Below are 17605 nucleotides of genomic sequence, written 5' to 3'. Positions count from 1 at the left end.
CTAGAATAGAGATTTTATTTGGAAGTTATATATAAATTCATATCTAATATAATCTCTATTACTTTGTATTTTATTGTTCTTATTAGAATTTTATATTGCAAAAATTTACGGATTTTTTTCCAGGAAGCTCCATATAGATAACCCCATATAGATAATCCTCTCCAGTTTATCACAGTGAGCTGTACAAATATTATCACTTTGTGCATGGACCTTGAAGATATAAATGTAGGGAAGCGTTTCTTGGGGATGTGACCTCAGTTCCTGCTGCATTCTGAGGAGTCTCCATCTGCTTCCTCATCTGTAGAATAAGGATAATGATGGGACCTCCCTCATTCTATAGCTTCGAGGATGAAATGAATTAATACACAGAAAGGATTTAGCACAGAGCCTGGCACATAATAGCACGAAACATGCGCATACAGATGTGCTTTTATCATTTCTATAATGATGCAAGCTGAGATTTTGCCTTCAATTTCTGGGTGTTTGGACAATGCAGACTATAGGTGTATTTAATGGCCTTTCACAATGCACTACTTGCTGAGGGCCAAGCCTGTACTGAACTCATTTCATATTCTTTTCACCTGCCACACTCCTTGGCAGATAGCAATTGCCCAATAAACAAACATTTGATTTACGAATTAAGGAAAAAATAAAAAGAGGGGTTGTCTTTAATCTAAGAAAAAATATTGGGCCATAGTCAGACATCCACACACTTCCGGATGCCTAGTACGTTGGTATCCAACTGACGGCTCCAGCATTTGGCTACTTTCTGGATAGTTGTGCTTCAATGGATAGGTAAGAACGATCAATATATTAAAGTCTGTGTTTGCTTCCCTCAGCGAAAGAAGTTCATCATCACAAGCAGCATCACTGGGAAAAAGCACATGTTTGTCACTGATTCAGCCAAGACCTGTAAATATTTACTGGGCCTCTGCTGCGCCCAGCATGGATTTAATGCTCGGACGAGCTCTCCCGGAGTTACAACTGGTGAGTAGACACCATCTTCTCAACCTAGAGATATTTGGCTTTCAGTTTGCTGTTGATCTCTCACCATTATTTCCTATTCATTTATAAGAGGGCACAATATAACATAGTGGTTTCACCTTTCATACTCAGAGTGGTCTCTGCATGTGCATCACCTGAGAGCTTGCCAGGGATGCAGAACCTCAGGCCCCTGGATCAGAATCTGCATTCGAAAAAGAACCCAGGTGATCTGGATGCAGATGAAAGTTTGGGAACTCCAGGCTTGGAATGTGGAGCCTGGAGTTCAACAGACTCAGAGAGGTGCCACTTACTAGCTGCGTGGCTTTGGACCGCTCACTTGCCCTCTCTGAGCCTTGGTGTCCTCAGTTGAGCAACTGGCCGTCCGGCAGGTTTGCGCTGCGCTCCAACAGGACAGTGTGTGTGCTGTCTGTAGCTCATCTAGAATGAGTGTCTGGCGTTCATGGCTCCATGTGACTAGTAACGGCAGCTCCTGCTTGTGGAGGGTTTTGTTAGGTGCCAGTCAATTCACAGGGAAGCTGTGTCACTGGCTCCTGCAGTCCTGGGACGGGGGATCAACTAGGAACCAAAATTGCTGCTCAGCAACAATTTTGCTGCTCAGACGTAGAACCAAATACAGAAAACAAAGGTGGCGTATTATTTGCAGCGAAACCAAATAAATATATAAATATTTCTTTGAAATTGCAGAGTAGCATTTCCATTATGTTTCCAGGGAATTGGAGATAATGAATGTAAATTAATTATGTCTTACCTGCTGAGATACAGTGTGAAACATCATCAATATCAATTTTATTGCCTGATATCAGTGAACATAAAATATTTATAAAGACTTCTTGGGCTTACTAGCAAAATTAGTCCTTCTAAGCCTGTTTCGCTCATAATATGCTATTTTCTCAAACTGCAAATTCTACCATCATAGGAGTTTGGGGGAATCTAACATTTGTGTGGCCTCCACCTACAATGCTGTTCCTGCCTCCTTCCAGGCTCAGACCACCAAGATAAGCCTCATTCTCCAAGAATAAGTTCAAGGACAACCTCCTCCTTGAAGTTCCTCCTGATTGACTGCCCCCGTACTCCCTTCCCAGTTGGAGTTGACTACTCCCTCTCTTGTGCAGACTCCGTCTTCTCACCTGTAATGTTCTGCCCCTTTTATTTGTGGATGTGTCTGCCTCCAGTTTGCAGTGGGCTGGGAGCTCCTGGAGGGCAGGGACAGTGTCCCCGTACCTTTACGGTTCCAGCATGGAACAGAGGTGTGTCAAGTGGGAGATGGTTAATACATGTTTTTTTGAATGAATGCATAGATGGATGAGTAGTGTGGAAATACAATCATTTACTTAATCATTCCTCTAGATTTTAAGTTTGCTTTTCATTTTCCAATAACATAAATAATATTGCAGTAAACATCATTGGAAGAAAAATTTTCTGTATTGTGTATTATTTCTTTAAGGTAGATTTCAGTTCGATTTGGGGTACAAAGGTTGGGGCATTTTTAGGGCCCTTCCTGTTTTCCTGAGTGCCATTCCCATGTCCAGTATCATTGTGCCTGTTTTATTGCATCCTTGCTGGAATAGATATTATCATGTTTATCTTTGTTCATTTATAGGGAAAAATGATTTTTCAGTGTTGTTTCATTTGGCATTTCTTTGATTGTTAAGAAGTTGGACATTTTCCAAATGTTTCTTAGTCATTCTTCTGTGAAGTGTCTAAACAAGCATATTACTCTATAGTTATATTTGGTTCCCTGGGGAGAGAGAAAAATCAACAAGCTTTTACAAGTGCATAAATTCAGGGCTAAATCAGGCAGGATCTGTCAGCATTGCAGAGTGGGACCACAGGCCTTCACTCAGCCCTTTCAGATGCATAGCAGGGGGCTGCAGGGATGCCGGTGGCCCTTCCATGAGCTTGTGGCTATGAGACTCTGCAGATCTGCAGTGGCTGCCCAGGATCCTGCCCTGGTTCCCTTTACCTTTTCCTTGGCTCCTGTACTCTTGAAACTCTGTTAACTAACCTTGGCTTCAGCCTTGACATCTAGACTGATTTGGATATATGTCAGCTACTTTCCTGGTGCCACAGTTAGGCTGTGAGTTCCCTGCCCCCGCCCTCCACTGGTGGACAGAAACCATTCGCTCTGCTTGACATGTCAGTGGCATTGGGACATTCTTGGTATCCCTTCCTTCCATTCCTGAAAGGTTATCAACCCTTGGCTCTCCTACCTACCAACCAATCCTTCCTGCACCATTTGTCCAGCCAATTGAACCCCGCTAAGCTAAGGTCTAATAATGATAACAGCATTTCCCACCAACCCCACCAGCCCCAGGAGCCCCCCTGCTTCATGCTGAATGCCTGATGCTAAGTGTCTGACATCCAGACTCTCATTCCCTGACCTCACTGTGTGATCTGTCCTGTTAACAGAGCATCCTCCCCAGTGCTCTGTTGTTCTCCAGCTTCTTGCGGGGACAAAGCCCTGCTCAGGACCCAGAGCTGTGATGCTCTCATTCATCTGCTACCTTCTGGGAGTCCTCCTCCCCCAGGGGGCGGCCCCTTCTTCCTGCACCTCCAACCTCTATATGAAGGCTCCCTTGAAACCCATAAAACTTCTCTGAGCCTCTCTCTGTCACCACTTTCTTTCCGTGAAATGTCCCCCTGTGAGTATTAATATACACCTCAATTAAAGCTAAGATCACTATCCCTTTAGACCTTAGCGATCAGAGGGCTAGGCATGCTTCAGATGAATCTCCTGTGCTACTGTTTGTATCTCCATGTCCTCTATACGTCCATTTTCTGGCGTGGACTGTGGAGTCAGCTGAGTGTGAGTCCTGCTCTACCACCTACAAGCCCTGGGACCTTGAGCAAATTGTTAACTCTCTCTTAGACTCACTTTTCCTCATCTATAAAATGGGTATAATAATATCTACCCCACAGGGTTATTGTGAGGATTAAATGTGACAATGCCGATAACATGCTTACCACTGGGCCTGGCATGTAATAAGCATGCAGGATGTGTGAACTGCTGGTGTGGATATTACAGTCATTGCTGCTATGTGTCTGAGCAGGTCCAAGCTCTGGAGTCAGATACTGGACAATTTCTGCAAAAGCTGCAGGTCATATTCACATTGCTTTTAGTCCTCCCTTCTTCCTTGCCTACTGTATGTGAATGATGGTACCTAATGCCTCCTAGACACAGAACGTTCTCCAAAAGTATTTTCTAAAGTCTACCTTTTTCAGTGGGTACAGTCCCGACAATGAACCAGGCACCATTGTAGGAAAGGGGGGCTGTCTGCTTGAGGAAATAAATGTTCATGAGCATGCTGTCAGTGAAGGCATTTCACTGTGCTTTAGATATGCACACACACACAAACACACGTATGACTGGAGCCATACAAACGCCGTGTGCCCGAGCATTCTTTCCTTCTTGGTTTTAACAGGGAACAGATGGTTGGAACACAGTCATCATTTACTTTTTTCAAAATACAAACTGGGCTTTGTGTAAATCCTAGTTAATTTAAGGAATCTATCTATCAAATCCAGTTTCCTACGAATGACGTGAAGAGTGAAGTGGTGAGAACCACTCACATTCCTGGGCTCATTAGAATCATTTGTTACCTCTTTTTGCAGGCAGGGAGGAAGGGAAGTGTGAAAGCTGGGAGACAACACAACTGATCCGTATTCATATTTCAGAAAATCGGATCTTAAATATTATTACCAAGGAAACTAAGCCGTGTAGAGATGAAAGGTTACATTCCGCAGGGCAGAGCGTAATCTTGGGAGCTCAGGTAGTTTGCAGACCTATTTGTTAAAACAACGTTTGGAGGATGGTTTGTAAAGGCAGCGAGCAGAGCGGATGGCAGCGGTTAATTTTATACAAGGCTCTGCTGGCGCTGTGACACTGCCGTGAACCATGGCTCCAAGGCCTGTCAGCTGCCAGGGGGTGGAGGGCATCTTGTTTCCTCCTTCCTGTGTGTCTGAGTTTTCTTTCCTTAGTCAGTGCTAATTAGGCAGACGTGGCATTCTCAGGGCTAATCACAGGAGCTCCACGAGCTAGCAGGAGGAAAAATAGGCCCCTCCATGCAGACAAAGAAAAGCCAGGACAGAGCCTGGGGCCTGTGATGTGTGGCTGCCACAAGAGCGATGGGACCAGCATCATTCTTGTGAGTATTTATGTTTATCTGTTTCTCCCACATTGCAGATTATGATAAGTGTGTGCAAATGGCCAATCTGAGTCTTGCACACCTGGCCCAGTCCAAGCCGCTCACTTGGATCCAGAGACTGTCATGCTCAGAAAATGCACTGTTTGTACCCGGGCTGGAGGGTGCGGCAGGAGGCCTGCTACACACGTCACTGGATAACTTCACTGTGGACACCAGCAAGGGGACCAGGGCGCAAGGGCTCAGAGGCAGGTGGGTTTGACATATCTGTTCTGTGGGCCCAAAGCATCATGTACTTGGTGCTCTGGAGTAATCCATACGTGAAGACATTGTTTAAAGGATGTCAAATGTCTAAGGGAAGTATGCATTCATTGGGTAATTATCAACTAAATCCACAGAGATTTCCCGAAGGGCAGCTATGGGCCAGATCTATGCTAGACACGAGACAGACATCCCGTGTCTCCCTGCTGCGTTGCTCTATCTTTTGGTGGAGAAAGAGCTAGGTGATGATACAAAATTGAAGGGAACAAAATAAAAAAGTTGCAATAGCCTATTTAGCCAGGTACTGTTCTAAGCACTGTACCCATCAACTACATTAGCCCTCACAACCCTGTGAAGTACTTTCTGTTTTCTCCCAGCGTGAGACTTGAACACACACAGCTGGCCCTGGAGTCTATACTCCTAAGCTCTACATTGCCGATGCTTTCTCTTTTGATGGATTGCTTGCAGTTTAATTTGCAAGGGAAAATAATGAGCTTATCAACACAACTTCATATTATAACATAATGATCCATAAATTTTAAAATAGCCTCGAAGTTGGATTGCACTTACATTACAAGTTCTATAAATAGCACAGATTCACAGGCAGCACAGGACCAATGAAGGGGGCTGTGGGAGGGAGCTGTTTTTTGGAATGAGTTATACATCTGCTTCAGCAAGAGGGTATGGGTGATTGATTTGAATTGCAATGCATATATTATATCTTAAAGTAATTCTTAGAAAATTACTGCTCCAGATTCTGTTGATGCAAGTATGCATCACCACGCACTGCGAACTAACTCAATAATGATGAAGCAAAACTATCTATTATTGTTACCACGTAACAAACAACTCCAAAGCATAGTGACTTAAAACAACACGCATTTTGTTATTCTGTTTCACGATTTTCTGGGTTACAAATTTAGGCAGGGCTCGGCTGGGCGATTCTTCTGCTTCTCTTGAGGGTACTCATCAGGACTGGCCTGGAGGCTCCAGGACTGTGTTGTGCATGTGCCCAGGCCCTCAGTGGGGATGGCTGGGATGGTGAGCTCAGCTGGGCCCTTCTCAGTCCCAGTGTGGTCTCAGGCCCTCTCCATATGGTGCCTCCATGTAGAAGGTAGTGAGGCGTCTACATGGCAGCTCAGGGCTCCAAGGGCCCAAGGCGAGCTGCCAGTCTCCTAAAAGCCTGGGCCTGGAGCTGGCACGTGGTCACTTCTGCCATACTCTCTTGGTCAAAGTAGTCACATGTCAGCGCAGATTCAGGGGCAGCAGAAACAGTCCCCACCTCCTGATGTAGGAGTGTCAAAGCATATGTGGCCATCTTTAATCTGTCATCAAACTGATAGTACTTTATAACACTTTATAGATTAAAAGCCTGAAGAAGCCATGACTGACTCAAGGCCACCTTGAGAATGTGTTGACTGCAAAGCACCCTTCCAGTGACCTGCCAGTGGGCATGCACAGGAGGGGACTGGCAGCACTGCATGGCAGCCAGCCTTCTCAACAGGAAGCTGAACTGGAGTCCTCAGTAATCTCTGGTTCTCCTCTAATTTTAGTTTATGAATGCCAGACTTTCACAACCCTTAGTAACTCACGTCAGAGGTTATGGGTCACCTTCCATGAAAAGGGAAATCTGGGTCTCTGGCCATCTGGAAGGTCCCCAGAAGCACAGCCCAAGACAATGACTTGGGTGCAGGTGGTTTTTGTGGAGGTGATGCCGAGAAGCAGGAGTGAGCAGGGTAAGTGAGACAGGGGAGGAGGGAAAGTGAAAAGAAAGGGGGCAGTGTCATCAAGATAGCTGCTGTGGGCAGCCAGGGCTTAATTCCATGGGAAGTGCACAGAAGCCCTCCCAGAATTGTCTGAAGGACCAGGGAGTGGACACTTGTGCACCGGCTCCCATCCCGCTCTGGTGCAAGCTTGTCTGTGGGAGGTATGAACTCTCCTATACCGTTGGGCAAGGTGGGGGGATAGAGGGGCTGTGTGAGATGCCCAAGACGCTCAAGAAGCTCTAGGGCAGAAAGAGGACCGTATCTGAGGCTAGATCAGCACGAGCTGAGGCTGAGCTCAGGTGGCACTGCCCACCACTGCTCTGGTCGGTCTGAGGTGGGACAAGGGCTGCATCCATCCGGCTCTGTCATCCCTGTGCACGGATGAGAAGTGCATCATCCTTGCTGTGGCTGGTGCAAAGATCACCCAGCCCAGGGTCCCCTTCAGGCAGGGTGCTGGAACGAGTCCAATGCCATGGAAATCCACCTACACCTACTCAGCTGTCTGCTGCGTGTGATGTTGCGCTAGTGGTTTGTAACACCCGTGCCTCTCTTTCCTCATTTGTCTAGTGGTGGGAGCAGTGATGCCCACCCCACTGGGTGGCTGTGGGAATTAAATGGTGTTATAGAACCCTGAAGATGGGATGAGTCTGTGATGAGTGTCCTAATGTTGGTGCCCTTCCCCTAGTCTCTAGGGGAGAAGGTAAGAACACAAACCCTCTTAAAGGGGATAGAATGGTTAAATGTTTAAGGCAGACACAGGTACAGCTTTATCGCTCCCCCGAGAGTGAGGTAATTTCCAAGTAAGGGGACAGAGGAGGGCTGCATGGGGGAAGTGACAGCTGGTCTTGACCAACCGTGGGTTTGGGCACAGTGAGAAGGAGGGGAGATAGGCAGGAATGCCATGAGCGAAGGCCCAGTTCCTCTTGCTACAAAAATTGGTTTAGTGCCTGCTGTGCGCCAGCCCCGAGCTGTGCACTGAGGACTCAGTAGTCAGCAGGACGGACACAGCCCCTGCCTCATGGCGCTCACAGAGGTGACAAGCAGAGGGCCCGTGTGGCAGGAGCAGGTGGTGCTGCTGACCAGCGGGCCAGAGCCAGGACGGGAAGGATGGGATGGCATGCAGACACTGACATGCAAGAGATGGGACCCGCTTCCCAGTGTCAAGCCTGAGCAGCTGTGTGCTCAGCACTGCTTAGAACGGGGATGCCATCAGGGTGCCAACCCTGACATACAATCCCTGCCCCACCTACTTCATGGCACCTTTTCTGTGAGCCTTTCCTGACTGCCCTGGCCAGCACCACTGGCTCGCCTTCAAGCCGCTGCCCCCAGGGTCCCTCCACCCCGACATCCACATGCATCTATCTGTCCTGTAAACGGGGAGCTTCCAGAGAACAGTAATGTGCCTGTCTCCTCCTCAGCTCTGAGGCCAGCATGCGGAGACTTTCCGTAAATGGCATTATTTTCTTTAGGTTTGCATTTTTAAAAGCTTATTTTAATTGTGGTAACATATACATAACATAAAATTCACCCTTTTAACCATTTTTAAGTGGACAGCAGCGTACTGTTAAGTATGTTCACATTGGTGTGCAGCCAGAATTCTTCTCATCTTACCAAACGGAACCTATGACCATTAAAAGACAAGTCCCCATCCCCACTCCCTGAGACCCTGGTAACCATCATTCTACTTTCTGTTTCTATGAATTTGACTACTTTAAGGACCTCACTCTACTGTACACGTGGAATCACACAGTGTTAGTCTCTTTGTGATTTGCAGTAGATGCTGCTTTTTATCCTTTTTAAACAATAGACTTGCACGTGTGACTTGGATCACATGGGCCGTGGCAGCCTAAAGGAGAAAATCCCTTCCTTTCTCCAGAGGCCCTCCCTTGTGGCCTTCCTTGGCCCCTCTAGGTCTGCTGGGGTATCTCCTTCTTTGAAACCCAGGAGTGCTCTGCCAAAGCCTCTCCCTGGGCACTTAGGTCAGCTCTAGATGGCATGAAAGGCACCCATCCTGAAACTCGCAGTGGGCTGGGAGCTCCCAGAAGGCAGAGCCCATGTCTGACTCACCTTTACCCTCAGTCCCTTGCCAGCCTGGGGCCTGACATCTAGTCGGATCTCAGTCAACTTGGGCTGAACTTGCTGAAATGCATAGTATGAACAGGAGCTGGGTTAGAGTGAGGCCTCCTCCCTAATCTCTGAAGAACGGCCCTGTGCTCGTCCCTCGCCCTGCATCTGCCTTCTCTCCCCCATCGCTTCTCTTCTTCCCTTTCTAGGTCTGGCCCCTTGAACAGCGCCAGGCTCTGTGCCCGGAGCACCGGGCATCACTGATCCCAGGTTGCAGTGAGAGGTGCGGTGGCAGCACCCATCCCTGCCTTGGGCCGGCTGCCTAAAGCAGTGGGGCAGGTGTGGGCTCCCTGAGGTTGGGGCCAACCTGGGTGATGAAGGGCTGATGGATCTGTTCAGATGGTCGACCTCCTGGCCTTCCTTCTTCAGATGAGGCCCAGTGCTGGCTTTTTCCAGGCTCTAAGTCCTGTGGCTTTGCCTCTGTTCTTTCTGCTCACTCTCTACTTTGTTCATCCCTGGATGTAGCTTATCTTGAGCAGAGCTGACCCTGTGGGTCGGGCAGGGTCCCCACTTAATTCATTATTCTTCTAGGGCCTAGAACATCCTTTGTTTGCTAGAATGCTGGCTCGGCAAAGCCAACTGAATGCCGGCATGAAAGATTCTTGTTTTCAGCTCAGTATTACTAGGGGGTCGCCAACTCCAGTATCTGCAAGGATCAAGCAGGTAAGTTACTGTGTGAAGCCCTCAGTGGAGGTGCTGGAACATCACAGTGGAGGTGTTGGAACATGGCTGGCCCAGCTGAAAAAGCAAACAACAGAAAAATCAGGACCCACTAAAAGCATGAGTGCTTTATACTTACTACCTCATTTTGGGGCCATCACAAGTCTAGGAAATAGGAATATTCTTATTTTCTGGTTAAGGAAATGGAGGTTTGGAAGGGCTGCTTATTCAACTCAAAGGAGAGATAGTGGGAGGTTCATAGGGGGCCTGGGTGACTCTAGGGTCCCCTCTAAGATAGAAAGCCCCCAAAGCCATTCTTTCCAGTGTACTTCTGATAACCAGATCAGCCCTTGATGGGATCTGTCTATGGATCTGTTGACTGATGAGCAAGGGGCCACCACCCACACTCAGAATGGCAGGAAGTTGCCTTCTAGGGGCATCTTACCTCATCTTGTTGACTTTCCCTGCAGGCCCTGCCCTGGCCACGAGCAGCTGGAGCACATCTGTTTGACCCAGAAGCCAACGACTTGTGACCCTCTCTCTGGACGGCCTGCTCAGAGCACACACACAGGTACGGGCCAAGCCGTGGGCTTGGGGTAAAGGAAACCTTACACGTGACTCTTGCTTTCAATCTTTTGCCACTACTTCATTTTGCTTCCCCAGTAATGTTCACAATCTTTTTGCTTTTCCATTAATCTCAAAACTACTTACGTAGAAGGTGAAAGATTTATTCGATCTGAAGAGAAACCAGAGTATTCTGTCATACAGAGTGAAGTAAGTAAGAAAGAGAAAAACAAATACCGTATGCTAACACATATATATGGAATCTAAAAAAAAAAAAAAAGGCCCTGAAGAACATAGGGGCAGGACAGGAATAAAGACGCAGACGTAGAGAATGGACTTGAGGACACGGGGAGGGGAAGGGTAAGCTGGGACGAAGTGAGAGAGTGGCATGAACATATATACACTACCAAATGTAAAATAGATAGCTAGTGGGAAGCAGCTGCATAGCACAGGGAGATCAGCTTGGTGCTTTGTGGTCACCTAGAGGGGTGGGATAGGGAGGGTGGGAGGGAGACACAAGAGGGAGGAGATATGGGGATACATGTATATGTATAGCTGATTCACTTTGTTATAAAGCAGAAACTAACACACCATTGTAAAGCAATTATACTCCAATAAAGATGTTAAAAAAAAACAAAACTACTTATGGCTGGGAAAAGCCCATGATGTCCACCTTTGGCTTGGGCTGAGCACATAGATTCTAAATGCGTTAGCACTGGTGAAGATTCCCAGCGCTCGGGTCCAGCGTGAGGAATACCTGCTGTGGAGGGGCGTGGCTGGAAACACGTATCCTTCATTTTCTTTACAACTCTTCCTATGGGCCCAGAATATCATCTCCCACTACTCACCAGAAAACATATACAGGGCAGGCGACATTCCCCTCTGTCATATATCCTCCAGGCAGGTCCCCAGTGGGACATAAAGGCAAAGAGATTCCTGAGCTAGAGAAGATATTTATATTTGATGAGCATTAAGCCTGGGATTGGATCTGGAATACCACCAGGTGGCTCTTTACCGTGAACTGTGTGCAGGTCCCACCATGGCCCCTTGGGGGAGGGAGCGATGTGGAAAACGCTGGAGGGTGGGTCACTCTTTGGGGATTTTTCCACGTGCTCTGTGGTCAGCACTGGATTGCCCGTCAGGGCTCTGCCTTGGGTCCCCTCCAAGACCCAAGCTGGGGGAAACCTGTGCTGGGCTGCAGGGCCCTATCACCCCCTACTGTTCGGGGTCCAAGAGGGGAAGGCTTTGCCGTCTCATCTCTGTGCTCCAACTTTAGTTTCAGTTTTCACTGCCAGCAAGGTCACCTCTGCTCAGATTCTGTCTTGTCCCAAGACCAATGCAGAAAAATGAATAGCTGTAGGAAGTCATGCAGAGCAAGCACCATGGCCCACCTGCCTTTGCCTCTGCCCTTGATGAGCCAACACTGACCTGGTGAGGCTAATCAGAAGTATGTGTTCACAGATGGACTTTTCTACAAAATAGAAACAGACTCACAGACGTAGAGAACAGACTTGTGGTTGCCAAGGGGGAGGGGGCTGGGGGAAGGATGGATTGGGAGTTTGGGATTAGCAGATGCAAACTATTATATATAGGATGGATAAACAGCAAGGTCCTATTGTATAGCACAGGGAACTATATTCAATATCCTGTGATAAACCATAATGGAAAAGAATATGAAAAGAATGTATATATATGTATACCTGAACCACTTTGCTGTATAGCAGAAATTAACACAACATTGTAGATCAACTGTACTTCAGTAAAATAAATTTTAAAAACTTATTTAAAAAAAAAGTATGTGTTCAGCCATCCATGCCCAGCCTTGTGCGTGTGTGTGAAATAGTGTTCACACCTTTTGTATTAGGTCTCTGATAATTTAGGGGAAAAGCACAATGTGGGTGGGGCTTTGTTTCCACTTCCAGGGCCACAAAATAAGAGGAGAAGGAGCTTTACAGCCGAACCAGATCGAGAAATTGTGCGCGTGGCACTGAGCCGGGATCCGCGCCGTGGTTTTGGTAAGAGGGCTCCTGGCAGGGGGGACCCAGTCTTTCCCTCTGGGCAGAGGGGAGGGGTGTGCTATCTTCCCTTTAGACTTTTCTACTCCCTTTTCCTGCCTGTCCTCCCCCATTTGCCTTTTTCAGTGATCACTTCTTTTTCTTCCCTTTAAATGTCCCTAACCAGCAATGGGATGTTGGGGTCAAAGTTTCCTTTTAGGCCTGATCAGGTTTTGGGGTGCAGATCTTGAAAATCTAAGTATAAGATAGAAAAAGGCTTTTCCGTCTAATACCACGTAATAACCTTTCTCTAGCATATTTAGATTCTTAGGGATGGGGAAGAGTAGTCAATCTTTTTCATCTCTTACTATTTACCACATTCGAAGACCCTTAAGAAGAGAAGGGTTACTTGATTAAAAATCATCTTTTTTTCCCGATCTGATTATGTATTGGAACAATAATACATAATGTTCCTAGCTGTAGTTGTGCTTATGAATGCGGGACAATCCACTTTCCTCCATCTGTCATGGCAGAGTAGAAAGAGCTGTTGGAGAATCAGAGGACCTAGGTACAAATATCAGCATTGCTACTTAGTAGCTGTGTGATCTCAAGCAAATAACCTAACCTCTCTGAGCTGCAAAATCATTAAGTATCATCTTCTTTCATATAATTGGATTATAGGTTTTGTCATTAATGAGGGAGAGGATGTAGGCAAAGTTGATCCTGGCATCTTTATATCTTCTATTATACCTGGGGGACCAGCTGAAAAAGCTAAAAAGATCAAACCAGGTATGTCATTTTTGATTGCCAGAGATGCTGCTTTAAGGAACTGCTCTTTCTCATTTCCTTGATGGGATTATTGAGATCTCTTATTTTTTCAGGAGGGCAGATACTAGCCTTGAATCACATCAGTCTGGAGGGCTTCACATTCGACATGGCTGTTAGAATGATTCAGAATTCTCCTGACAACATAGAATTAATCATTTCTCAGTCAAAAGGTATGTCTTAACCCGCTTTCAGAAGCTGGAGAGCCTCCTTTATTTTCAGGAGTACATTTCTACAAACACAGAGTACTGGGGCTTTAAGTCCGTGTAGGTCTCTTGTATTACCTCTCTCGTGATAGTGGCTTTGGCACAAATCAATAAACTCTGCAATTTCAGGGGCAGAATGCGCTCTACCATTGCTTGTCCTGCTAAATGGGAGAAGCCTACTCTAGTTCTTTATTAGATGCAGCTATTGTGTGTTTCTCTGCCACTCTTCTCGCATGACAGGAACGATGTTCTTTCAATCAGCCAAGGCCTTATTGAAAGCGGCTACTGCAGTAATTCTACATATTTGGGGCTTAGTCGTGGAATCTGGTGGGAAGGAGACAGGGGGCTCTTCTTGAAGCTGAAGCGCATAACAAGCATTCTGTTCTAATTTGGTTAAGACTCAGCATGTTAGAGATCAACCAAAAGAGTAAAGGTTGTTTTTTTTAAAGATGATTTTATTCGTCCTTTAGATAGCTATCCAACAATTGCCTGTACTGAAGAATAAGATGACTCTGTTTATCTGGGTCAGGTTTGGGGTGGTAATGGGGGGATGTTAATATCCCTCTCCCTCCCAGTTACCCGGGCTCACCACAGCTTTTTGGTTGGGTGATCCTGCAATTTTCCAGAAGGCTGCCTACAAAGCCAGGCCCACACTCTAGGAGCTTTGTACAATCTCCTCTCATGTACAGAAATGCTTCATGTCACACCAGCCAGCATTTTCTGGGTCCTAAATGCAGTCACCCCGTTGGCCTTGGCCTCTGAAAACCACATGCCCTCTCTCACTCTTGCACAGGTACACACCATCACCAGGTGGCTTTCCAGGTGCTGCATCTGCCCTTCGTCCAGAAGCTGTGGGGGGATGGGGGCTGGCAAAGCTGGGGCCTTAGCCATGCGCCTTTCATCCTGTGCTTGGACCTGACCCAGGGGCTAGCCCGGCCCTTCCACAGCACCTGCCCCAGCTCACTGCTCTGTTGGATTTCCTACACTGTCACTGTTCTTCCCACAATGTTTTAGCTGTCCTTGTATCTCCCTCCATACTTTGCACAGGAAAGGACAGAGGGGAGCAATCAAACCATCCTATTTTTAAAATCAGAAAACATAATGCAGCTGAGCTGGGGTCCATTCAGTGTCAAGGATGGCCTGCTGGGGTGGGGATGTCCAAAACTGGCACCCAAAGTCTGCGAGGCTCCAACCTCACTTTAGAGTTTCAGATGATGGAGTACCCACAGTGCCTGTGAATTACGTGTCCTCTCATCCTGGAGCCCCTGTCACCTGTTGGTAACTCTGCCTGGTCACAGTTGGGGTTCCTCGAAACAGCTGCCACCTTTGTTGGAGGAAGATGCTTCCACAGTGACTCTGGCTGGTCACTGTGGGCAGAGGCTTGACCGCCGTGAGTTTCTATCTGGTTGGGCTGCTGTTGGGGCATGTGCTCTAGACTGGAGATCAAAGACAAGACAGAGAACCTTCCCATCAGGAGCAGACATCACCCTCCACTACAGATTGAGTTTTAATTACCCGCAGAAGTTCTAGCTTGTATTTCCGTTAGGCAGGACATACGTTGCACAGCTTGACGTTTTAATCCAGTCATAAGTCTTGTCCTTGTCTCTTGTGGAGGGTGTGGAAGAAAATAAACACATGCTTACAACATTACTAGAAGGACAATGACAGTAGAATAGCTAGTGAGAAGCAGCCGCATAGCGCAGGGAGATCAGCTCGGTGCTTTGTGACCACCTAGAGGGGTGGGATAGGGAAGGTGGGAGGGAGACGCGAGAGGGAGGAGATATGGGGATATATGTATACGTATAGCTGATTCACTTTGTTATACAGCAGAAACTAACACACCATTGTAAAGCAATTATGCTCCAATAAAGATGTTAAAAACAAAGAAATTGCCAGGAATAAGGCATTACTGAACGGTGGCCCACCGCTCTCTACTGAATACCTTTAGGCTTGAACTACTTCTAATCTGATTCATTAAATTAAGTTTATCCACTGTGTGAGTTGGGCATTTTCCTGAGTACTAATGAGTCTGTATCAAAAGTTGTAAACTTACTTGTGTGTCTACATATCCAGATGTAAAGAAGATCTGTGTTCCTTCCTCCCATATACATTTGTTGAATAGCTGATATTAACATATGCACGGTAAATACACGTATTGAGGCTCTTAGTACTATGTACTAAGCTGTAATCTCTTTCTCTCTCTCTCTACATGTATAAACATCTCTCTATATTTAATTTCTAAGCCTCACCAACCCTATGAGGTAGTTGAGATTATCTCTATTTTAGATATGAGGAAATTGAGGTCCAAAAATGTGAATTACCTTGCCCAGGGTTTTACCTAGTGATTCCTGACCTCATGTTCTTTCCTCTGCTCTGTGCCAGCTCAAGGGTCAGACATGGGGTAAATGGGAATCAGTGGCCCAGTCTTCACCCAAAGGGAGTCCACCATCTGGTTAGTACCAAGTTCCCCCCAAAGAACCAGACACGGTGAACTTTGGATCACAGGGTGATTACAGGTGTGCTCAGCAGGGACTCTGGAAGAGGCTGGCTTTAAGAGCAACATGACGGTTGTGGGGTTTTGGGCAAGATTTAATCCTTTTGACTCTGCTTCCTTGTGTATGAACTGGGATCACACCTTCCTGGTGGGTGTGTTGAAAACATGGAAAGATACGTATATGTACATGTGTATATATATATATACAAACATAAATATATGTGTGTGTGTGTGTGTGTGTGTGTGTGTGTGTGTGGTGCCCATATGTGGCAAGAGCTTAAAAAGGGGGAACTGCCATTATAACCATCCGTTGCTTCTGTGTTTTCATAATTGGGTCACACAAGCTCTATTTAAGTTTCAAGAACACATCCAGAATCGTCCCTTCCTCTATTCTAAAAGCATCATCTCTCATGGGTGCTAAACTCACATGGCTCCCAGCAGCTATAAAAGGTCTCTCTGTCATTGGAGGAAAATGCTGTGCCCCACATAGAAATGCCACTGAGACGCCAGCCTTTCCAAGCTGTTGATTTCTTCTTGGCTTGTTTTTATAGGTGTTTGTGGAAATACCTCAAGCGAGGAGAAGAATAGCACGGCCAACTCTGGGGTCTTCTCTACAGACAGCCTGAGCAACGGGCACCTGGGAAGTTTTTCATCACACACACAAGACCAGGAAAGAAATATTGAAGAACTGGAAATGGCTCGGACTCAGAGCTTAATGCCCAGGCTGAGACCTCAGCTGTCTGCTCCACCATTAAAGGTAATCATTCCCTTGCTTCACTCTCTAGAATCTGGAGGAAAGAGAACAGGCTGTGGAGCCCAACAGCCTTGGCTCCAAAGTCCCCCTTTGTTCTCTATTTGCCATGTCAGGAAATAAATACTTACAGTGCATGGTTGTTGAGAAGAATATAAAGGGGAAAAGGCAAAGCTTCTAGTGCAGTGCCAGGGCTCAGTGTTTGAGGTTTCAGTGTCCTCGGTCACTAATTTTAACTGTGAACTGGCTTCTGCAGAGGGCAACGCATGGACAATCAGACATCTTGTATTCTTGGTCTCTAGTTAGTCCTCAAGCTGCAACTCATTGCCTTCGCTCTTGACAACACACCAAGGAGGAAGAAGACAAAGGCCAGCTTTGGCATGCAGAGAACTGTCTGCTTTAGTCCCAGGGCCGCCAGACTCCAGCTGTGTTTCCTTAGACACTGGATGGAAAGGTCTCCTTTTGCCCCTCCAGACCTCTGTCCGTTTTTCTCTGGGCCCCGTGGAGCTGACACTCACAGACTGTGTCAGCCCCCTGTCTTCTGGTTGGCTCTGCCCAGAAGCCCTGTGTCTAGGAAAAGAGAGTTGTTTTCCTTTATCTCACACTACTACCCCACTCGCAACACTCTGACACCAGTTGGGTGGGTTTTCCACATCAAGCAATTCCGACACTAACAGACTGGAATTAGCACCAGGTCCCACAGGTGAAGGACCCATCCCTCAAGACAGCCTCCACTCCAGATGACAATGAAGCTGTCGGTCCCCAGGTTACCCACACTTCTGTCTGACTTGGCTGCAAATTGGAGGTCCCAAT

At 46.8% G+C, this 17605-nt stretch overlaps 1 protein-coding gene across 1 annotated transcript in view; it reads left to right on the top strand.

Annotated features, from left to right (window-relative positions):
* The window catches only part of FRMPD2 (FERM and PDZ domain containing 2), a gene marked incomplete at both ends in the record, with an annotated part of 96861 nt that overhangs the window by 59564 nt on the left and 19692 nt on the right, over nt 1-17605 (top strand). The window contains 7 exon segments of the mRNA XM_082673625.1: nt 840-987; nt 5189-5399; nt 10429-10529; nt 12445-12537; nt 13198-13305; nt 13398-13514; nt 16593-16798. Of these exon segments, the coding sequence (XP_082529751.1) occupies nt 840-987; nt 5189-5399; nt 10429-10529; nt 12445-12537; nt 13198-13305; nt 13398-13514; nt 16593-16798 (984 nt within the window).

Source organism: Grampus griseus (assembly GCF_964374135.1).
Source record: "Grampus griseus genome assembly, chromosome: 16".
Taxonomy (NCBI): domain Eukaryota; kingdom Metazoa; phylum Chordata; class Mammalia; order Artiodactyla; family Delphinidae; genus Grampus; species Grampus griseus.
This window is presented reverse-complemented; position numbering and strand designations above follow the sequence as displayed.